Source organism: Grampus griseus, assembly GCF_964374135.1.
Source record: "Grampus griseus genome assembly, chromosome: 11".
In the NCBI taxonomy this organism is placed as follows: Eukaryota; Metazoa; Chordata; class Mammalia; order Artiodactyla; family Delphinidae; genus Grampus; species Grampus griseus.
In genome coordinates this window covers 98,500,748-98,526,031 of record NC_139005.1, presented here as the reverse complement: position 1 = coordinate 98,526,031, position 25,284 = coordinate 98,500,748, and the positions used below count along the sequence as shown (strand labels likewise).

Below are 25,284 nucleotides of genomic sequence, written 5' to 3'. Positions count from 1 at the left end.
CCCTTTGTTTTGTTTTACAAAAATGAAATTATACTTGCTGTTTTTCAGTAATATATTGCAGACATCTTTTGATCTCTTTATCGACCCAACTTAAAAGTCATGTCAAAGAAGATGTAAAAGCTTTCCTGATCATTTAAGCCTAAAATGATTTTCTGAGTTCCATGCTGTTGTGCCACTCTTTTGAAAGTATGTAAATGGGTATTATCTCCCACTAGATTTTATGATTTTGAGAGCATGAAGGGCTTCTCATCTATTGCTTTATCCCAACTAGTTAGTGACAGAGTTGAATCTAGAAATTATATCTTCTGGCTTTTGATGAAGTGTATTTTTAAAAAATATTACACAAGCCAAAGGTGGGATATTGTTCATCAGGTTCTTGTCAAACTTTTATTGTGTATAAGTACATACTACTAATCATTTGCTTTCATGCTTATGTATATTCTTTGAAAAAGAACGTACTGAGTGTTTGGTTTTTATTTTAATACACCTAATATATCAAGTATATTTTAAACCGTTTAGATCAAACCAATCAATGAAAGATTACGGGAGATTAAAGGCTGTAAAATGGCGATTGATGTCATAAAGACTCAGTTTCCTCAGCTGAAGAAAGTAATTCAGTTTGTGTGTGGAAATGGCCTTGTCTGTGAGACTGTGGAAGAAGCAAGGCATATTGCCTTCAATGGACCTGAAAGACGGAAAGTAAGAGGCTTAGATTGTACTTTCGGATAATTTGAAGCAGTATTTATAAGACTAACATATTACACACACAAATATCTATATATGCTTTCATATGTTCTCTTATGTAGGGGAAACTAAAATAGAACCTAAGATGTTAATGGCTTCAGTAGTTTTTATAATGTTCAGTTTTCAAAAAATTAATTTCTCTAATACTTCCCCAAATCATAAATCATATTTTGGACGTTAGATTTACTGTAGTGAGAGCCTAAAGCTCTTAATTTTTTTTACTCTATATACAATAAATGCCCCTATCGAATCTCAGATTTTCCCTGTACTTACATATATGGTACGTGTGTTTCTGAATACCAGAAAAGATTTTAGGTGCTTATTTTACATTCTGGGTTAATTCTTCCATAGCTCAATGGAGATATTAACTGTCCTTTTACACATTCAAGGTTTTAACACATTTTGAAGTTGTAGAAATAGCACAATTGAAACGAGGTTACTAGATACCAGTCTCTCAAGGGAGTAATTTTGGTTTTAAAAATATTGTTTTACTGTCAATTGAAATAGAGTTTGTATTTAGTTAAGCAGTATTAAATTCTTCGAATTATCTGACATAGTTTTTCTTAAAACTACATCTGTGATGAAATGTAACACAATGCCTCAGGGCATAAACTATGGAGTAAGACCAGTGATACTACTTAGTAATTAATTATGTGACTTTAGGCAAGTTTCTAAACCTCTAATTTTAGTTTGTTCATCTAAATTTGGGGAAATAATAGTACTTATTTCATAGAGTTATAGGATTAAAATAAGTAATAACATGCAAAATGCTTTTATAGTGCCTAGGAAATAGCTCTCAAAAAGTGATAGTCATTTTTTATTTACTAGTCATTTTACGTATTTGATCTGGAATGTCCAGAATCGCAAATTAACACAAAGTGGGGGGGTTTGGGCTATTCTTATGAAAGATAGGAATTTCCAGTATTAAATGTATTGACTTGTCTAATATGATTAACTTCTCATACATTTTAGTAGTTATATCTATAATTATCTTAATGATAATGTGATCACTGTCTTAGTAATCACTGTCATTGATTTCTACATATTAAATTTAAGCAGGTGTAATAAGTGAGCGACTACAGTATCTTCCTTATTTTGCTACCTAATTAACTATGGTAAAATTGATTTTTGAATATTTGTAAAATGTATTTTGTAAAATTGATTTTTGAAGATTTGTGTGGTCAATTTAAAGAAGTCACATGAAAATACGATTGTGTTTAACCCTTCCTTCATTCAACATATATTTATGGTTTATATCTTGTCCACAGTAACATGCCTTACCCCTTGAGGCTGTATTTTGTTCTTATCGTTATTTCAAAATTTTAATCAGGTTTATTTGTCATATTTTTACATTAAGTATATTGCAGGGACTCTTATCTTCTTCCTATTACTGTTATTCCACTTGAAGAATATTCTCTGTGTTTTAGGATGCATAAAACATTTGGATAGGGAGTTCCCTGGTGGTTCAGGGGTTACGATCCTGTTCTTCCACTGCCGGGGTGGGGAGTGGGTGGCGCGGCTTAGATCCCTGGTCAGGTAACTAAGCTCCTGCATGCCATGTGCGTGACCAAAAAAACGACAAAAAAAACACCCAAATATGGGAAATGCCCATTAAAACTACACTGAAATACTATTTTCACCTGTGAGATTGATCAACATAAAAAAGTTTGATAACACTTTATGGGGAAAGAGACCCTTGCATTCCCTGCTGTGGGTGTGTGAATTTGTACCAGCTCTGTGAAGGGCAATTCTAGCAGTTGTACTTCTTCAGAACGTTACATACACATGTATATGAAATGATATATATAAAGAGTTATTCATCGAACCACTGTATGTAGCAAGCAAAATTGGAAACAATTTGCACAATACTATGTTCAATAAAATTATAATACGTTCATAGAATGGGACACTATGCAACCTTAAATAAGAATGAAGCTCTTTATATACAAGTGTCAGACAATCTCCAAGATACAGTCAGTTAAAAAAAAAGTAATAAGTAGACTAGAGTGTAGTATGTTACCATTTATGTAAAAAATGGGGAAAGAAGAGATATATGTGTGTGTTTGTTCATGCAAAAATATTTCTGGAAGAATACATAAGAAATTGACAGCATCGATTACCTCTGGGGAGGATAACTGGGTGGTGGGGTCTAGCAATGCCAGGGAGATTTCTTACTCTTTACTCTTGTATCTTTTGGATTTTGAACTCATGAATATTTTACCCATTCAGAAATAAAAGCAAAGGTTAAAGTATATTATTTTCCATATCAGTGAAAGGCAACTTAAAAACTAGGTATAATCTGCATAACACAAAAATTATAGAGGATCTACTTGTAACACTGAAACAGTATTTCTTGAAACAGTTGAAGCTGGCTCAGTGGAATGATTGGTTAGCCCTCAGGGCAAATTTTTAATGCCAAAAAATTTCTCCTTTTCCTAAGCCATGTTCTCTGGAACTTTTATTTAATGCTATTTAAAAATTCCTCCAACTCCTTGTTTTATATAAGATCCCAGTTGTGCCAGCCGTGGTATTTTTTCAGGAATGCAACCTCCAAAGTAGGCATAGGATTACTGCACTGAGCAACCACTGTAAGCTATAAGTTAAGGAATTTGCAGGCTGGAAATAGAAATTATAGTCCTTCCAGAATAGGAATTTGATTGTAAATCAAATGTAAATAGGTTATTTGATACTAAATTTACTTTTAGAAGAAGTAAATTATTTTAATAAACCTAGAAACTATCAAAAAAAAACCCTGTAATTCTATGAATTGTTGCCCATTGCATTTTTAGAATTGAAGGTCTATAACATGGTGGTTATTGAGAATATGGACATTAAAAAAAAAAGGACATGGACATAGATGTTTGACCAACTTTTGGTTTAGGAATTTTAGTCCCTGTGTATGACTTTAGGCAAGTTTCTTAATATCTTTAAGCCCCAATCTATAAAATGGAAATCATATTTACCTCACGGGGTTGAAACAGAGAATCGAATAGCATAAATGCACTCTGTCAAGCACAGTATGGTAAATGGTTGCCATGACAACAGCAGCAGCCAACCAAGCAATGAAAGTAAAAAGAGTCTCAGAACACCGTTTGTCCCTCTGCTCTGAGACAGGAAGTTGACTTGCCCAAGTATGGCTGGGAAGAGAGAGTTGGCATTAGAACACCATGTGTAATATGACAGATTCTTAGCTCAAAGTTCTCAGTACACTTCTCTCTCTTCTCTCCAAGCCAGCCCATGGATTTTTTTCCTTTGTGTTACATTTGGCTTTTACATATCGGAAACACAAGTTAATAAATGTTCATTTTGGGAAAAAGAGCTCAAAAAGGAAAATAACCATCCCTAACATGTCCTCTAGAATAGAGTTGCCAGATAAAATGTTTGGACATACATTTAAAAGTTATTTGTTGTTTATGTGAAATTCAAATTTACCTGGGCATCCTGTATTCCTATTTGCTAAGTCTGGCAACCATACCCTAGAAAGATCTAGTGAGTATTGTGGTATATATGCCATATATTTGATAATCAACTATATTACTCTTAACCTTTATAGGTATTGGTGTATGTATAATTGAGTCTTTACTATGAGATCAAAATATATTTACTTAACTTCACTTTTTTTTAATGGTATCACTTTTACATTTTAATTTAATCTAGAATTCATTTTAATATGTATTATTAGATGTAAGTATTAGCTTTTTCCCCCTAAATGGTTAATTACCGGTCCCAACATCATATATTGAATAATTTTTCTTCTTCCTACTTATTTGATTGAATTTACTGATTTCTCATCAGAGTCTAAGTTATTTATACTTTGTTCTTTTTTCACCTAGTTTAATATGTTATCTCTAATTATTATTTGTATCTATCTTATTGTATATTTATATTTATTATAATAATCTTTATTATAATCTATAAAAGAATAATTTATTTTAGGAAATAGTCAAGATATACATTATAAATAAGTAAACTATTAGCCCACAAGCACTATAAAATCATCATGTATAAAACTACACTCAGGTTCTTCTTTCTAGATCTTGATCCCTCTCCTGTATTCTTCAATTCTTAGTACCACTATTCTAACCAATGAAATTCTGTTTTCTCCTCATGGATTTCCTTGTAACCTCTACAATTCCCAAGGTTTTCTGATTATACCACCTAAATATTTCTCAAATCTTTTTCCTTTTCTTCACTGTAGGTATTGGCTGATTTCATACCATCACCTCTGGCTTCACTTGGACCACCCCATTTTCTAGATACTTGCCAGATTGGTGTACTTAAAGTTCTGACCATTTCACTCTCCTGTTTGCTGTTAGACTGTTCAGTGCTAATCCCCCAGCCCCCTCCACAAGCCCCATCAGTCCTCATTTGTATTTGATACACATTCTTCCTGTGATGACATACTGAGAACTCTGTGATCTGCCCTGTCTACCAGCCTCATTCTTTCCCTTCTTTCTTGAAATACAGACACATAGCTAGAGCTCTAGGAGTCGTCTTGGACTACAAAATGACTTGAGATTGTCATAAAAGAAACACTGACACACACATCACTAGTGACACACTGTAGATGTAAAGTAAGCTTTATTTAGAACAACTTAAAAGCAGAGAAGCAGTGGAGCCTGTGTATTTCCTCAGCTTTCATTCCACAGAGGTGGGCTTTGGCCAGGCAGAAACAGCGTGAGCTAAAAGTGTTCCAGGAGGGGGAAGCTGCCTCCATACCACTTTATATTTTTATGGGGAGGTCGGAGGAGTAAGCTGATCACGTAACAGTGGGCTTCCTGGTCAGGGAAGCTGCTTTCCAGACCAACCAGAGCTTATCTACAGGAGTTCAGTTTCCATGCCATGGCTGTTGGTATCCAGTAGAGATCTAGTGTCCTTCCAAAGTTCAGACCTGATGAGAAAACTCATTGCCAAGCTAACCGTTGGGAGGGGAGGGAGCCCCCAGGGCCTTCCAGAAAATAAGAAGCCTGTCTCCCTTGAGGAGTAATCCAAGTACTAAGGATGGTAGAGCAATATTATAGGAGTCTTTTTTTGTTAACTATGCAACCACCATACATACGCTGGAATGTTTACCTCTGTAATTGCAAGAGAGAAATAAACTAAGTTTTCTGTTAAATATAATTAATCTACTTCTAACTAGTACCTCTGATAAGATACAGTGAACGCCTTCAATTCCACTGGGAAGCCTTCTGTGAACCTTCCAGGCTGGGTTGGAGCACCCAAGTTTTAAGCTTCCAGATTACTCTATGTTTTTATTGTCTCATACTTTACATTGTACTGATACGTTTATATGTTTCTTTTTCCTACCAGCATGACTCCCTAAGGGTCAGTACCATATTTCACTCCCTTTTGGTCACTCCAGTCCCCAGTATAGAATGTTTCAAACACAGCAGCCACAAAGAGAATGTTTGACTGAATGCAGGAATGAATGAGATTCCTGTCAGCTTTTTTTAAAATTAGTTCACATTACGTGGTTTTAGTCCTCCACAGGCTGTCTCCTCTGCTTTGACTAATTAATTAGAAACATTCGCAGAACACTGAGAATTGCTTTCATTTATTCTATAAAGCATATGGTTACTCATAGGGCTATAAACTTTAAGCTATTTTATACCTTTGACTCCATTTAAGTTTTTTCTTGGTCCCAGTTTCATATTCATTTTAGAGAATGTGATATTTTTGATATCCTAAAGTAACTAAGGCTGTTTTCATAGTATGTCCTTGACATGTGATGTCGGATTCTTTAAAATACAGTATTATATAATACAAACTATGAGATATTAAATACAAATACTCCTGGTTTTTTCTTCTCAATATTGAATATGTTTAGAACTAATATATAATTTTATTTTGAAATTTTTAAATTGCTGCTAATTTGTTGCCTAGAATTGTTTGGGCCTTAGCAAAACAGGGTTTTGTATTTGAGTTTGTTGGCTGGTGTCCCTCATAAGCTAGTTATCTTATTAGTGGAGTTCAGTAAGTAGTTTTTCTCATCTACAAAGTCTCAGCTGCGAAAGTTGTCATATTACGTTCTGTTTTTATCTTTATGTACATTTCTCCAAGGTAAAATATTTTTAATTTTTACAGACAGTAGCTCTTGATGGAACGTTATTTTTAAAATCTGGAGTCATCTCTGGAGGGTCAAGTGACTTAAAATACAAGGCTAGATGCTGGGATGAGAAAGAATTAAAGAATTTAAGAGACAGGAGAACTCAGCTAATCCAAGAATTAAAGGTAAATCCATGTTGTAAAAATTGTAGAATACCAAGTAGAGTAATTGTGTTTTTAAGCTAATTTCTTGGGTAATAAAAGTACCATGCCTATAGTTTAAAAGATTCAAATTATGCAGAATGGAATAAAGTAAAAAATAAAAATCTTTCCCTTACCCATCCTTACATCTCAGTGGTATTTGTTAAACACAGTTTGATACATAACCTCCAGAAATGTACTCTGTGTATGCAAGCATATGTGTTATTTTTCTGATTTGTTTTATTATGGACTTTTGCTATTGATGGTGTTTGCAGCAAGCTTTTTCACTGAATACCATAACGTGGACATGTTTTCATTTTAGCATATAGAGAACCATTTTATTTTTAATGACTCCTGCCTGGCGTTTCATTATATAGATTTTGCTTATTTAACCAGAGTCTAAAAATGGACATTTGGTTTTTGCTATTACAAATGATGCAGCATTAAACTTTCTTTAGAGAGGGAAAATAACACAGTGCCTAAGAATATAAATCCTATAGCCACACTGCCTGAGTTTGAATCCTGACTCTGCCACTTACCAGCAGCAGTATGACCTTAGGCAACTTACCTTTCCCCTTTGTACCTTAATTTCCCATCTGTAAAATGGGGATAATAAAAGGACCTTCCTTGTAGAGTTATTTTAAAGATTAAATCAGATATTCTAGGTAAAATACTTAAAACAATGCCTGGCAAAAATCTAAGCATTATATAAATGTTTGTTGTTATATCTTTACTTGTACCTCTAACATGATTTCCTACATGTGGAATTTCTGGGTCTAAGGATGTGTGTATTTAAAATGTTGATAGATACAGCTAAGTTCCCATCAAAAGAAACCTGTAGTAGAGTGTGTATATTCCTAGATTGCAACACTAGATACTAACAAATATTTTAATCTTTGCCAATCTGGTAAAGAAAAAAGTGTAATCTAATTGTTTGAATATGCAATTCTTAATAACTGAGGTTGAGCATTGACTCATGTATTTATTGGTTCTTTGTAATTTTTTTCTTCTGTGAACTTCTTTTTAAAATAAATTTATTTGTTTATTTATTTATTTCTGGCTATGTTGGGTCTTCGTTGCTGCGTGCGGGCTTTCGCTAGTTGCAGCGAGCGGGGGCTACTCTTCATTGCAGTGCGCAGGCTTCTCACTGCAGTGGCTTCTCTTGTTCCAGAGCGCAGGCTCTAGGCACGTGGGCTTCAGTAGTTGTGGCACACGGGATCAGTAGTTGTGGCTCGCGGGCTCTAGAGTGCAGGCTCAGTAGTTGTGGCACACGGGATCAGTAGTTGTGGCTCGCGGGCTCTAGAGTGCAGGCTCAGTAGTTGTGGCACCTGGGCTTAGTTGCTCCATGGCATGTGGCATCTTCCTGGACCAGGGCTGGAACCCATGTCCCAGGCATTGGCAGGTGGATTCTTAACCACTGCGCCACTAGGGAAGTCCTCTTCTGTGAAATTCTTATTTATTTCCTGTGCATGTTTTTCTATTAGGTATTTGTTATTTTATTACCTACTTTAAGAATTATTTGTATTATAAATAAATTACCCTTTAGTCATGTATGTTGTAAATATATTCATGTTCATGTTTCAGTATTTCATGTTATAAATATATTTTCCCCATTTTTTTTTTTCTTGCGGTACGCGGGCCTCTCACTGCCATGGCCTCTCCCGTTGCGGAGCACAGGCTCCGGACGCGCAGGCCCAGCGGCCATGGCTCACGGGCCCAGCCGCTCCGCGGCATGTGGGATCTTCCCGGACCGGGGCACGAACCCGTGTCCCCTGCATCGGCAGGCAGACTCTCAACCACTGCGCCACCAGGGAAGCCCCAGAAATATATTCTCTATTCAACTTTTTTTGTCGGCTATATTGAAATGTAATTTATATACAATAATAGTCACCAATTTTAAGTGTATGATTCAATAAGTTTTGACAAATGTATGTAGTCGTGTAACCACCACCAAAATCATGATATAGAACATTTCCATAACCCCCCAAAATTCCTTTGGGCTCCTTTGTACCCCCTGGACCCTCTGGACCCTGGCAACCCAATCTACTTTCTATCATTGTAGCTTTTTCTGACTTAGAATTTCATATAAATGGAATCATACAGTAAGTAGTCTTTTGTGTTATGCTTTCTTCATTTAACCTAGTGCTTTTGAAATTCATATTGTGTGTATCAAAAGTTTATTCCTTTTTGCCATTCAGTATCTGTTTGACATTTGACCTTGTTTTATCATACATGTATTTTTAATCTTTATGTAGCGAAATTTATTAATCTTTTATAATTTCTGGATTTCAGTGTCATGCTCAGAAAGACCTTATTCTTTCTGAAAATGACAAAAGAAATTCAATAATGCTTCCTTCCAAAGTATCATTTGTTGAATATTGTAATCCCACACACACACTTACTTGAAATGTCAACTTTAACAGATACTAAGTCAGTAGAATGCTTTTAGATTATTTATTTTTCCTATTTAGCTTTCTTCTTTTGTGTATACAAATGACCAGTTTTTGATTCAAGGAGATATTCTGGCAAGGTTACTCTGCTAATTTTAATCTTTCTCTGTAAGCATAAGACTGCAAATTATGTTTTGATCTAAGTAAGATATATAAATAAATATTCAGCTTCTAAAGATTTTACAAATTTAGGCCTAGGCACAGAGAAAGTTCTAGGAAGGTGGCAACTTGAAATGAATCTGGCTTCCTATCCATGTTTATACTAAGCTCTTTACCTGTGTGTCTCACCTGAACCTAGTGGGGAGTTGGGTGCAAATGATGTCTTGGGTTCTGGGGGAGGCCACCAGGAAAAGCTGATGCAGGGCTTCTGTTGATGTTTGAAGAGTGCTGGGAGAAGAATCAGGACATAGGGGAATCCTGGGGGGAGGTTAAATATTTGTCCCATGTGAATATGCGTAGTCTTGAACCCCATGAAGCTAAATATTAGTAGGTTGTGGCCTCCCTATTCCTGAGTTTGGGAGAGGCCAAAGAGACCAGAGAGACGTCTTTTCCTCCGTCTCAGAGTGGGACACTGACAGTTTTCTGTTGTAATTGCTGGCCTTTGGGTGTAGAGACTGCTTGTGGGGCAGCTGCCATTTAGGATACCTTAATACCCAGACCTGATCCTCAGTAGGGAAAGAAATGCACAAATGCATTTGAGGTGTTCCAGGAGCCATCAACACTTGAACAAAAAAGTAGCAGTAAGGAAATACAATGTAGTGTCAACCCTCTCTCTGTCCCCACACACAAAAAAAGACTTTCTGGCACTAATAAATGTATTTCTAAACTATAGAATGCTGTAGGTGGATTGAGGGATGGGATTGCCATTATTGAGAACCAAATTAATAACCTGGAAGACCAAGTGGAACAGTATCTCAATGAGGGGGAAAAATCACAAAGCTAAGGAAATCATGAGAAAAATAGAGACTTTAAGAGAATAATAAGTTTCAGAAAGAGGAAAGGGAGCACAGAGGAGAGGAAATAATTAAACAAAAAAGAAATGTCTCTAACTGAGGATCCACCTTAATTTACCAATTGAAAGGACACACGCAGTTCCATGTAGGTTTAATGAGAAAAGGCACACATTAATACAGAAGTCCTAGGTTTTAGAGGCAAGGCTAAAATACGAAAATACGCCACCCCCCTTTAAAAAATATTCCTTGTGTTTTTTTTTTTTTAAATCAAGCTCGTATCCGACTACAAAACTAGATGAGACTGGAATAACAGCTATAGGCAACTGAGGGAAAAGGACTACATCCCAAGATATCATTTACCTTTCAGGAATCTGCAGATAAGCAGATTCAGAGATAATGTCATGCACATACTCCATGTGACAAAAATACCAGAGAAAGTACTCTAAGCAACACATGGATTAGAACAGACCTAATTATAATAAATGAATAGTGCTAAACTAACTCAGCAAAACCTGGGAACTAGAGATGGAGACAGAAGTAAATATGTTCCAGAGGTCTTATCTGTGAGGAGATGAAGAAGTAAGAATATTCTAAAGATTGTATCTTGGTGGGACTAGAGTGTTTAAAAGTACACTAACACAGGAACAAATAACAAAAATAATGCATGAAAAGAATAAAAGATAAAAAGTAAGATGGAGGAAATAAAATTTTTGTTTATTAGTCATTACAGTAAACATGAGTGGATTTAAGTTTCCCATTAAAAGACCAAGATCATCATAGCTTAAAATAAGGCAAAACTCAGCTAAATGTCATTTGTAAGAAATTGTCTTAAAATTGAATGTTGAAAATTATGGGATGAACACCTGGCAAATGCAAACAAAAAAGAACAGGAGTGACAATATCAGACAATGTGAACTTTAAGGTTAAAAATCCTCACCTATAGTAAGCTTTCAATAAATATTTATTGAATGAATTGAATAAAGAAGGACATTATATATTAAAAAACAAGATTTCCATTTTAAACCTCTTTGCAGCACATAGTACCTAAATATTTAAAGCAAGGATAGTTAATAAAAATGAAATTATAGTGAAACATTTCACTGTATGTCTTTCAAAACTGGACAGATCTAGTAGACAAAAACAGTAACTTAGAGGAATTGGTAATACAATCAATAAGCTTAAATCCAGATTCTATTTCTAACACTTATTAGCAGTGTGACTCTGAGTAAGTTACTTAAATGCTTTTATGCTTTAATTTTCTCATCAATAATAATGGGGATAATAATAGTACCTATTTCATAGCATTGTTAAGAGGATTAAGTAGGTTAATGTAAACTTTACAAAACAATAAGTGCTCAATAAATGTGAGATATTATTTAAAATAACTATGAAACACTAAAAACTGATCATATGCTTGTCCACAATGGAAACTTCAATAGTTTTTTTAAAGTAGAGATTTTTATACGTCATCTTGATCATAATTTAATGAAATAGAAATAGTGACCAAAAAAATCTTTGTCTACATAAAAATTCAGAAACGTACTTGTAGATAGTTTGGGGATCAAACAAGCAATCAAGAAGAAAGTTACAAAATGTCTTGAAAATGGTGAATACAAAATCTTTGAGATACAGTAAAGCTACATCAAAAGGAAAATACCTTCATTATTAAAGAAGAAGGATGAAATATAAGGGAATTTATTACTTTAAGAAATTAGAACCACCACAAAATAAACAGCAATAACGGAAATTTTTAAAGCTGCAATTAACTAAATAGAAAACTCCAAATAGAAAAGGGAAAAATGAATCTAAAGCTGGTTCTTTTGAAAGACTAATAAAATAGATAAACTCTTTGCAACTCCAATGAAGGGAAGAAAAGTTAGAAGTAATCATGTACAGATCAGGAATGAGAAAATTAAAATAATTTTAAGAGAATCTTACAAGCAAATAATTATATAGTAAAAAAAATTGAAAATCTGTAAGGATGATGTTCAGAAAAATATAAATTGCCAATATCGACCAGAAAAAAAGTGGAACATTTGAAAAATGAGGCAGTGGCAGGCAGTGGTGTAGTTGGTTGGCCCAGTACCTATCCACAACCTTTTCCTTCCTTGCTTGCCTCTATTGTAGAATCATAAAAAACTAAAGCAACTTGATTTCCCAACTTTCCTTGTAGCTAGTGGTGGCCCTGTGGCAGTTTTGGAGATATAAATGGGAATGTTGGTATTATCTTTTGCATTTTCTTCTTCCTGACTGGAACGCATTCAAGAGGCTTGGAGATGCAGCAGCAGTTTGGCACCAAGAAACAGCAAGCTTGAGTATAAAAACCATTGTATTAAGAAGCTGAAAGTTGATGCCATTGTTGAGGAGCTGCATCACTGTAGACTGCTTTTGTGTGAGAAAAAAAAAAAAACACACATTTTTTTAAGCCATGGTTAGTTGAATGATCTCTCATTGAAAAAAGACTCCAGGAATATAAAATAGTGCAGCAGCTATGGAAAACAGTGTGGTGGCTACTCAGGAAATTAAAAATAGAATTATTGTATGATCCAGCAATTCTGCTTCTGGGTATATACCCCAAGGAATTGAAAGCAGGGTCTGGAATAATACCTGTACACCCATGTTTATAACAGCATTATTCACAATAGCCAAAAAGTAGAAGCAACCCAAGTGTTCATCAGCAGATGAATGGATAAACAAAATATGGTCTCTACATATAATGGAATATTATTCAGCCTTAAAAAGGGAGGAAATTCTAACACATGCTACAAAATGGATGACTCTTGAAGATGTTAGCTATGTGAAATAAGCAAGTCACAAAAGGACAAATACTGTATGATTCTACTACTTATATGAGGTACCTAGAGTAGTCTCATTCATAGAGACAGAAAAGTAGAATGATGGTTGCCAGGGCCTGGGGGATTAGAATGGGGAGTTGTTTCATGGGTCTAGTTTTAAGTTTTGCAAGGTGAAAAGAGTTCTGGAAATTGGTTGCACAGCAATGAAAATGTGCTTAAACACTATTGAACTGTACACTTTAAAATGATAAAGATGGTAAATTTTATGTATATTTTGCCACAATTAAAAAAGAAAAAGACTGGGACCAGATGGGTTTATAGCTCAGTTCTGTCTAATATAATTCTAATGTTACATAAGCCGTTCTAGATCATAGAAAAAGATGGAAACTTCTCAGTTTATTTACTAAAGGTAGTATAACTTTTTTAAATATAAATTTATTATTTATTTATTACTTTTGGCTGCGTTGGGTCTTCATTGCTGCATGTGGGCCTTCTGTAGTTGCGGCGAGCAGGGGCTACTCTTCGCTTTTGTTGCGGTATGTGGGCTTCTCATTGCGGTGGCTTCTCTTGTTGTGGAACATGGACTCTAGGTGCGTAGCTGTGGCGCATGGGCTCAGTAGTTGTGGCTCGCAGGCTCTAGAGTGCACACTCAGTAGTTGTGGCGCATGGGCTTAGTTGCTCCACAGCATATGGGATCTTCCCGGATCAGGGCTTGAACCTGTGTCCCCCGCATTGGTCCGCAGATTCTTAACCACTGCGCCACCAGGGAAGCCCCAGTATAACTTTAATATCAAATATTATAAAGATACTACAAAAAATAAAACTAAAGACTGGCTTCCCTTGTGAGTATAAATATGTAATTTCTAAATTAAATATTACTATAGAGAATTTAGCAATGTAGTAAAAGAAAAATACATCTGCTGAATGGAATTTTTTCTAAGAATACATGGGTATTTCAGTATTAAGTGATCGATCAACATAATCCATTACATTAACAAATTAAAGGCAGGAGAAAAATCATATGATCATACATAAAAAGGCATTTGATAAAGTTCAGCAGCTAGTCCTAATTAAAATTCTAAGTAGAAGAGTAATTGGTGGAAATCACTTCAATAAAATAAAAAATAGCTCTTACCCAAAACTAACAGAAATAATTGCTAAATGGTAAAACATAAAAACTGTTTTAGTTAAAATCAGGAAGTAGAGATATGGGCTATCACTGTTATTATTTAACATGATCTTAGAAGTTATATTAAATATAGTCACAAAATGAAATAATTTGTATAAATTTTTGAAAAGAAGAGAAAAATTGACTCTTTGCTGATAATAAGACTGTAGTTTAAAAACTACTAGATTTAATAAGATAATGGAAGGGCTATATAAATAAACAAAACTGTGTAGTTTTTCTCTATACTATCAAAAAGCATCTAAAAAGGGAATAATAGGAATAGGAATTCCTGCTCACAATAGGAATAAAGATAAGTATAAAGGCACAGTAACTATTAGAAAAATAAATCTTATTGAAGGACAAAACAACTGAAAGGAAAGACATACTATATTCTTGGGTTAGAAGTCCTCCAATTAATATAACTTCAATGCAAGTTCAATTAAAATATTACCAAGAGGGCTTCCCTGGTGGCGCAGTGGTTGAGAATCTGCCTGCCAATGCAGGGGACACGGGTTCTATCCCTGGTCTGGGAGGATCCCACATGCCGCGGAGCAACTAGGCCCATGAGCCACAATTTCTGAGCCTGTGCGTCTGGAGCCTGTGCTCCGCAACAAGAGAGGCCGCGATAGTGAGAGGCCCGCGCACCGCGATGAAGAGCGGCCCCCGCTTGCTGCAAGTAGAGAAAGCCCTCGCACAGAAACGAAGACCCAACATAGCCATAAATTAATTAATTAATTAATTTTTTTTAAAAAAGGAGAACAGACCACTCAAAAGTCATAAGGAGAGTGTGCTTCCTTTAAAAAAAAAAATATATCTATATATATATTACCAAGAGGGGGGACTTCCCTGGTGGTGCAGTGGTTAAGAATCCGCCTGACAGTGCAGGGGACACAGGATCAATCCCTGGTCTGGGAAAATCCCACATGCTGCAGAGCAACTAAGCCGGTGAGCCACAACTACAGAGCCCACGTGCTGCAACTACTGAAGCCCACGCACGTAAAGCCTGTGCTCTGCAACAAGAGAAGCCACAGCAATAAGAAGCCCACACACAGCAACGAAGTGTAGCCCCTGCTTGCCGCAACTAGAGAAAGCCCAGGCATAGCAACGAAGACCCAACGCGGCCAAAAATCAATAAGTAAATAAATAAAAAAAATTTTTTAAATTACCAAGAGGACTTCCCTGGCCTGCCAGTGCAGGGGACACGGGTTCGATCCTTGGTCCAGGAGGATCCACATGCCGCGGAGCAGCTAAGCCCATGCGCCACAACTGCTGAGCCTGAGCTCTAGAGCCCGTGCTCCGCAACAAGAGAAGCCACCGCGATGAGAAGCCTGCACACCGCAACAAAGAGTAGCCCCTGCTCGCGCAACTAGAGAAAAGCCCACGCAGCACCAAAGACAAAATGCAGTTAAAAAAAATAAAAGATATATATATATATATATATATATATATATAAAACCAAGAATTTTTTATTTGATAAAATGATCCTCTAATTCTTACAAAGGAAGAATTTCCTGAGACTAGTCAAAAAATAGGTATAACAAAAGAGAGTGTGGTAGAACTTGTGGTAGTATTGTATGTTACCAGCATACAGAATACTATGAAAAGCCATTGTAACCAAGCTGAGGTGGTATTGGCATAGGAATGGGCAGATTAATGAAAAAGAATAAGGACCTCAGGAATAGGGCCCAGTATATGTGATAATTTAATATACAACTAAAATGATGTTTTAGTTTGGTGGGAAAAGGTTAGATTATTTAGTAAATGGTATTGGCACATCTAGGGAAAGTAATTTTGTGCCCCATAATACGACATATAAAAATAAATTCCAGATAGATTGAAAATTTGAATTAAAAAATATTTTAAATGAGGATACATTTTTTTTAAAGTTTAAAATGAAGACTATAGGTTCTGCAGTATCAGAGAACTCTATAAATGACTTGAAAAAGACATGATAGAAACATCTGGGCAAACGATAAGAGTAGTCAGTTCATAGAAGAAATCCATATGGCTAGTAAACATGAAAAAATGCTCAATATAGAATATAGTACTCAGGGGAACACAAATTAAATTAGTGTTACTTCAGACATATCAGTAAGACTTGGGGAAAATGTATATGCTGGTAGAGTTGTAAAGAAACACATACTCATAACGTTATTTATAGAAATGTGAATTGTAGCCTTTGGGAAAGCAGTTGGTACCAGCTAGTATAATAAAAACATGAATACCTTTGACCCATTAAGCTCACTCTGGGGAATCTATTGCATGGAAATAAAAACACCAATATTTAAGGGTATACATACAAGTATGTTATTGCAGCACTGTTTGTGTTGGCAAAAACCTGGAAACCAAGTGAATGCCCATCATTACGAGAAGAGTTAAATAATTTTGTTACAGTCACACTGTGGAATAATACACAGCCATTAAAAGACTGAATTTAGAGCTTTATCAGTTGACCTTTGTGAGTAACTGAATGAGAAAAGCAGGAGGCAGAAAAGCATGTTTAATGTGATTCCAAATTTGTAAAACAAGACTGAAAAAAACAACATATATAGGTGAGTATGTATACACGTTTTCATATACGGACTTGGAGTAAAAACACAGAAGAACATATACTAGCAAGTTAATTTGGTTGAGTAATAGGGTGGGTGAAGGGAGAAGGAAATGGATGAGGCAAGACAAGGATGCACTAAAAACAAGGCAACACATATCATATGATCTCATTTATGCCATTTTTGTGCCTTGGGTGGAACATGCACTCCCCATTCCTCATCTTCATGCCCATTTCCTGTTAGGAAGATAGTTAGGTTTTTGAGGATGTTGTATGGCATCTTGGTTACTCCAGATGACTTATGTACTTAATTGCCCAGTATCAGAAGAAGGGCAGGTGGAGTGTGGATGCGGTTATATGTAAAAAGCAGTGAATTATGTCATATGAAAGCACTGTGAAAAGTAAAAGTGTTGTCTGTTATAAAATATTTTTATATTTCCCTTCCTTTTTAGGATTTAATGAAGACACTTCGCAAGGAAGCAGATTTGAAACAAATACAGACTCTAGTACAAGGAACTCATACACGACTCAAATATTCGCAAAGTGAACTAGAAATAATTAAAAAGAAGCACCTTGCTGCTTTTTACCAGGTAACATAGACTTACATAAAATTTGATGGAAATTAGAACCAGGACATAGAATTTCAGGAATTACATTTATAAAGCACCATGTAGTTTTTATACTTTTCCCCATGATTGAGGTATATTATAGTTCTTTAAGTTACTTTATTTTTATGGTTGTTAATGTTGTTATCCAGTTGTACCTGAATTTACCTTATCTCACAGATTCTCTTTTTATTCTGAAAGATACCTATCATGTTTTTGGCTTCACTATATAAAGCTAAAATGGCCATGTTAAAAAGACATTTTTTTCTCTTTTGTAATCAGGAACAATCTCAGCTACAAAGTGAACTGCTAAATATTGAGTCTCAATGTACTATGTTGAGTGAAGGAATCAAACAACGGCAACGAAGAATTGAGGAATTTGAAGGAAAGATACATAAGGTTATGAATGATATATTATTACTAAATGGCATGTGGAATATAGTTCTAGACCAGATACCAAATTTAGGGCTTCTTCAATATGTGCTAAAGCAAAGTTTGATAAATGCTAAGTTCTATTGGTTTGCCAAATTAATTTCCTTGTGTTTTTTTGAGAACCACTATTGCTAATCTCAAGAGAAAATGACTAGTATACATGGTTATTCTCTTCAGCTCTCCAGCCTCTCCTTGTCCATTGTAAAATTTGCAGCCACTTTCTTTCTCTCACTGCCCTTAACACCAAGAAGGAAAGAACTTTGTCATTTGTGTCATCTTTTAAGGTTGTGTATTTACTCAGTAATTTTTTCTTGAACATTTATTATATGCCAGGCACAGTTGCTTGGCTCTGGGGCACCAAAGATATGATCATCTATCCTCTGCTTATAAAGTGACAGACACTTTCTGGTTTAATTCATTCCGCTGTTGCTTATCCCTAATCCTTAAAAAGTTGTTTGTCACACCATCGCTCAATAACTTTCACCCATTGCCTCTGGTTCTGCCTTTTACCACATGATTTGAAACTACACTTATGTTGCCCCTTAATTATCTCTTTTCCAGGTTAAATACCCCTAATTCCCTAGTTATTTACATTTACTATGGATCTAAGACCAATTCTGGTAACCAGCCTTTGGGTACTCTGTTATTTGTCAATGCCAGAACAAAAAATAATGTAAAAATACTATCTGACCAGTTCAGAGTACCCTGGAACTCTGCACATAGAACTATAACTTTCCATGGCTTGGATTATCTACTTATACAATTTATAGCTTACTGTTGTGTCAGTCATATCACTTTCATATTTAATTTATATTAAACTGAAATCTGAAAGTTTTTTAACATGTCCTGTTGTTAAAACAAGTCTCTCTTATCCTATAATAGTACATAAATGCAGGGCTTTAAAAATATTAATGTTAAATGTTATTTTGTTAGATATGGCTCATTCTAGTTGTTCCAGGTGTTTTGAGTCTTAATTCTATGCTTCAGTCCTCTTGGTTTTACACTGCTTAAGACTCAAATATACTCAAATATAAAGAGTATTACTCAAATATAAAGTATTACTCAAATATAAAGAATATTTTATGTATTTATGTAGCATGTTATATTTTGGTGAATGAAATACTTCCGATTTTGTATTAAACACTTCATAGGGGCAAAACACTTAAAAGGCCAGCTATGAGCTTTCTTACTTAGTTTTCAGAATAAGAAATTTGAAAATAGGTAAGCGTAGTTTATGGAGTTAAAGAAAGAGAAAGCACTGACTTTTCAGAGTACAGTGATGCTTGTTGGGATTAGTCTTTGGCCTAATCCAGGAAAATCTTGGTGGGAAAAACGTAGATTTAAGCATTGTCTATGTATTTTCTTAAAATTAATTATTAAACCACTTGGTTTAAAATAATTTAAAAGGTTGAAGATGATATTTTTCAACACTTCTGTGAAGAAATTGGTGTAGAAAATATTCGTGAATATGAGAACAGACATGTTAAACAGCAACAAGAAATTGATCAAAAAAGGTATTTTTATTAAAAGATGTTGATAAGCAGTTACTCTTATATAAATGTAACTATTATTTCATAATTTAAAGGAATTTGCCAGAGGTAGTCTTCCTTTCAGTTTGTCAAGAAATAGCTAGTAATCATTCCTATTTTAATAAAGAGATCTAATTCTTTTATTCCACAATTTTTTAAAGAGAGAAAGCACAAATATACAAAATAAGAGAATGGGGAAATAATTACACAGTGGTTATTAAAATTTATTTAGTTTTCTGTAAATATCCATATATGGATGAAATTATGTAGCCTTTCTATAAACAAACTACCAGGGAGACAATATATTAGGTGAAAATATCCCAATTATAGTAGAGAGGAAAAAGGTAAAATACTTACTACTTATAAATAAACTAAGATGTGAAAGCAATATATAAAGAAACCTTCAAACAAGACTGAGAATTATATACAGAAATGTGAATTAAAAGGAAAGGCAAACTAGTTCTTTCATAGGAAGACTCAGTGTTGTAAAGAAGTTGGTATTCCCTAATTTAATCTATAGTGTACTTTAAATATCATCTCAATACATGTATGGACAAGTTTTTTTTAACTGGATAAGGTGATTCTAGAGTTCACATTCAGAACTAGTTAAGAAAAATATGAAAAAGGTAATGAGAAAGGACTAGAACTCCCAGATTTTAAAACATAGTATAAAGCTATCTTAATTAAATCTTGAGGTACTGGCTCACAGAGTCCAGAAATATACTCAGATCTATAAGGGAAATTTGATTTAAAATAAAGGTGCATTTCATCAGTGGAGAAAAGCTACACTTTTCAGTAACTCAGTTGGAATACATTTGTTAGCATCCTGGAAAAAAACCTGCTTGAATCCCTACATCATTCCTTAGACTCAGATTTAATTCCAGCTGAATCAAATATTTTAATGTAAATAAAATGAAAGCATAAAAATACTACTAGAATAAGTCATAAGAAAATTTAAAAAAATAATCTCAGATTAGGGAAGATCTTTCAGTATGACAGACCCCAGAAGCCATAAAAGAAAAGATTGATAAACTGCAAATGTATAGAAATTTAAAAACAATTTTTGCATGGCAAAAGCATCTTGAAGAAAATGAGAAGACAAATGACAATAAGGGGGAAAATATACATACACATACATGTTTATATGTTCCTTTCCAATTAGTATGCCTTCTATTTTCTTGTCTTATTGCACTAGCAAGGCCCTCCAGTACAGTACTGAATAAAAGTGGTGAGAGTGGACATCCTGCCTTATTCCCAGTCTTAGGGGCGAAGCATTAAGTCTCTAACGTTTAGGTATGATATTAACTTCAAGGTGCCCTTTAGCAGATTGAGGATGTTCCCTTCTGCTTCTAGTTTGCTGAAATTTTTTATCGTGAATGAGTGTTGAATTTTGTCAAATACTTTTTCTGCTATCTTTTGGGATAATTGTATGGTTGGGTTTTATTTTGGGGGGGTAGCTTATTAATATGGTGAATTACACTGATTGATTTTAGAATGTTAAACCAACTTAGCATACCTTGGGTGAAGCCCACTGGGTCATGCTGTAGTATCCTTTTCAAATATTTTGGATTGATTTGCTAAAATTTTGTTACGGATTTTTGTATCTATATTCATGAGAGTATTGCCCTATAGTTTTCTTTTCTTGCAATGTCTTTGTCACATTTTTGTATCAGGGTAATGCCAGACTCATAAAATGGAGTTTTCTCATGGAGAGTTTTCTCATGGAGAGTTTTTATATTATTTCTTTCCTAAAAGTTTGGTAAATTTTTCAAGTGAAGCCACTTGGGCTACCCACCTTTCTTTATGGGAGATTTTTAAATTACAAAATCAGTTTCCTTATTAGATACAGGGCTATTCAGGATATCTTTTTTCTTGAGTGAGTTTTGGTAGTTTGTGTGTTGGAAGGAATATTTGTGCATTTCATGTGAGTTATCACATTTATTAACAAAGTTATTAATATTTCCTTTTTATTCTTTTCAATTTATGTAGGATCTGTACTGATGTGCCTTCTTTCATTCCTGATATTGCTAGTTTGTCTTGTCTTTTTTCTTCTTGATGTCTAGCTAGAGGTCCTTTGGATCCTTGGATCCTTTCTAAGACCAGCTCTTGGCTTCATTGGTTTTCTCTATGGTTTATCTGTTTCTGTGTTGTTGATTTCTGTTCTTAACTACATTGTTTCCTTCCTTCTACTTATTTTGGGTTTAATTTACTCTTCTTTTTCTTGCTTTTTAAGGTAGAAGCTTGCTTTATTTATTTTACACTTTTCTTCTTTTCATGTAAGCTGTTTATTTCCCGCTTAAGCTGCATCCCACTGCTTCTGGTATGTTTTATTTCATTTTCATTCCATTCAAGGTATTTTCTAATATCCTTTGTGGTTTCTTTCTGTGACCTATGGGGTGTTTAGAAGCGTTATTTAATTTAATAGAAATTGTTGTGGTGGGGGGAGGATTTAGATATGTTTCTGGTACTGATTTTTATTTTAATAATTCCATTGTGGTAAGGAATATATTTTGCATTATTTAAATCCTTTTAAATTGATTGATACTTATTTGATAGCATGGCATGTATTATATCTTAGTAAATGTTCCATGTACACTTGAAATGAATATGCATTGTGCTTTTGGGTGGAGTGTTTTCTGAGTGGCGCCTAGGTCAAGTTGATTGGTGTTGCTAGGTCTTCTGTGTACTTACTGATTCTCTGTCTAGTTGGTCTAGCATTTCCTAAGAGAGGAGTGTTGAAATTTCTAAGTACTTTTGGATCTCTCATTCTCTTCTTCCAGTTCTGTCAGTTAAACTTCATGTATTTTAAAACCTTGTGATTAGGTGCATATATATTTGGGATCATTATGTCTTTTTGCTGAATTAATCCCTTTATCTTTATAAAATGCCCCTTTTTATCCCTGTCATATTCCTTGTTCTGTAGTCTGCTTGAACTTCAATATAGTTTCTTGCTAAGGAGTTCTGCCAATCAATCATAAAAATACAACTGGAACTCTGATTGAGATTGCTTTGGATGTATAGATTTATTTGGGGAGATCATCTTCAAAATATTAAGTCCTCTCATCTAAGAACATAGAATATATCTTCATTTATTCTAATCATCTCTATCCTTTATTAAAATTTTAAAGTTTTTTCCATAAAGATCTTGTGTGTTCTTAATTTCTAGATATTTTGTAGTTTTTTTCCTCTTATGACTAGTATCTATTTTTATGATATTTTCCTAGTTGCCTTCTACTGGTTTAGAAAAATGGTATCAAATTTTAAATTATCTAACATCTGATAACTTTGCTAATGCCTCTTATTACTTACAGTAGCTTATCCATTATGTATCCCAGGTATTAAGTTTGAGGTGCCTGTGACATCCAATTGAAGGTGTAGTAGAGTAGACAGTTGAACATACAAGTTAGGAATTCATGGGAGAGGTCCAGGCTGGAAATATAAATTTGGGGATTGTCAGTATACAGATGGTACTCAAAGTCATGTGACTGGATAAGATCACCAAGGGAATGAATGTAGATAGAAGAGAGAAGAGATCCTAGGCTATGTAAGCAAGTTGAGGAGTTAAGAAGGAACTATTAAAGGAGCAGCCAGTGAGGGGAGACGAAAGCCAAAGTGGCATCCTGGAGCCAAGTGAAGAAGTGTTCCACTCGCACACAGCCTGTGCGTCTGCCTCCTGCAGCAGAAATAAACCCCTGAAGGGTTTGTTCTTAACCACTCGTACGAGCAGCATGGTCAGTGATTAAGGGCAGGGATTCTTTGGCCCTTGCCTGAGTGTGTCATGCCTGGCTCCAGCACTTCCTAAGTGGGTAGCCTTGGGCAAGATACTTAACTCTCTGTGCCTTGGTCTCCCCAACTGTTAAATAGGGATAGTGGTATTACCAACTTCAGAGAGTCATATAACTTAAGTGAGTTAATTCATGTAAAAGCATTTATAACGGTGTCTGGCATATAGTAACCTCTCATTAAATATGACTCTTTGTTTTTATCATTATTGTTGTTGCCTTTGTATTACTAGTATTTAGCACAGCATCTGCTACAATTAGTGCTTTAAAATGTTTCTTAAATGAATGATTATATTAGCAGGCTATGTGAGGGAGAGTGGGTGGAGAAAGTATGAGCTACAGTTGATATTGAAATTCTTCTTTTTAGAGATACGGCTTTTTTATTGAGTTATAGTTGATGTACAATATTATATGTTATAGGTATATAATATAGTGATTCATAATTTTTAAAGGTTATACTCCATTTGTAGTTTTTATAAAATGTTGGCTATATTCCCTGTGTTATACAATATATCCTTGTAGCTTATTTTATAACTACTAATTTGCACCTCTCAGTCCCCTCCCCCTATATTGCTCCTCCCCCCTTTCCTCTCCCCACTGGTAACTACTAGTTTCTTCTCTATATCTATGAGTCTGCTTCTTTTTTGTTATATTCACTAGTTTGTTGTATTTTTTAGATTCCACATATAAGTGATATTATACACTATTTGTCTTTTTCTGTCTGACTTATTTCACTTAGCATAATACCCTCCAAGTCCATCCATGTTGCTGCAAATGGCAAAATTTTGTTCTGTTTTATGGCTGAGTAATATTCCATTGTATATATAAACCACATCTTCTTTATCCATTCATTTGTTGATGGACACTTCGTTTGCTTCCATATCTTGGCAATTGTAAATAATGCTGCTATGAACACTGGGGTGCATGTATCTTTTCGAATTAGAGTTTTTGTTTTTTCAGATTTATACCCAGAAGTGGAATTGCTGGGTCATATGGTAGTTCTATTTTTAGTTCTTTTTTTGAGAAATCTCCATATTATTTTCCACCATGGCTACACCAATTTACATTCCCACAACAGTGTACAAGGGTTCCCTTTTCTCCACATCCTTGCCAACATTTGCTATTTGTGTTCTTTTTAATGATGGCCGTTCTGACAGGTGTGAGGTGATATCTCATTGTGGGTTTGATTTGCATTGCCCTGTGGATTAGCAGTGTTGCGCATCTTTTCACGTATTTGTTGGCCACCTGCATTTCCTCTTTGGAAAAATGTCTATTCAGATCTTCTGCCAATTTTTTAATCTTGTTGTTTGTTTGATGTTGAGTTGTATGAGCTGTTTGGATGTTTTGGATATTAACCCCTTATCAGCCATATCATTTGCAGATATTTTCTCACATTCAGTAGGTTGTCTTTTCCTTTTGTCAGTGGTTTCCTTTGCTGTGCGAAAGCTTTCAAGTTTAACTAGGTCCCATTTGTTTATTTTTGCTTTTCTTCCCTTTGCTTTAGGAGACAGATCCAAAAAATATTGCTACAATTTATGTCAAAGAGTGTTCTGCCTATGTTTTTCTTTAGGAGTTTTATGGTTTCTGGTCTTACATTTAGGCCTTTAATCCATTTTGAGTTTATTTTTGTATATAGTGTTAGAGAATGTTCTAATTTCATTCTTTTACATGTAGCTGTCCAGTTTTCCCAGCATCGCTTGTTGAAGAGACTGTCTTTTTGATGCTGGAATTCTTTGTGGGGACTTTATGAAGCTAGCAAAGTAGGAAAGTACATCAGGAAGGAACATGTTCTTAAATTCCCAAGTTTGGAGTTTGTGAATGAATAGCTATTTGAAAAGACTGATTGGCTAATTAAATAAGAATAAACATATGAATTGTTACTTAAAGAGAAAGATAAGGGAAGGAAACTATAGATTTTAAAGGATTTAAGAAACATATTCATATGCAGTGTATGAATCCTGATGCAGTTTTTTTTTAATGAGACCCAGGAAATTTGGCAGTGATAGCATTTTGGTATTAAAGATGTTATTAT

General features: G+C 34.8%; 1 protein-coding gene across 1 annotated transcript in view; it reads left to right on the top strand.

Moving 5' to 3' along the window:
* The window catches only part of SMC1B (structural maintenance of chromosomes 1B), a gene marked incomplete at both ends in the record, with an annotated part of 85,634 nt that overhangs the window by 42,637 nt on the left and 17,713 nt on the right, over window positions 1-25,284 (top strand). The window contains 5 exons of the mRNA XM_082666202.1: window positions 520-699; window positions 6,829-6,975; window positions 17,357-17,494; window positions 17,792-17,908; window positions 19,349-19,455. Coding sequence (XP_082522328.1) covers window positions 520-699; window positions 6,829-6,975; window positions 17,357-17,494; window positions 17,792-17,908; window positions 19,349-19,455 — 689 coding nt within the window. The remainder of the gene's footprint in view (window positions 1-519; window positions 700-6,828; window positions 6,976-17,356; window positions 17,495-17,791; window positions 17,909-19,348; window positions 19,456-25,284) is intronic.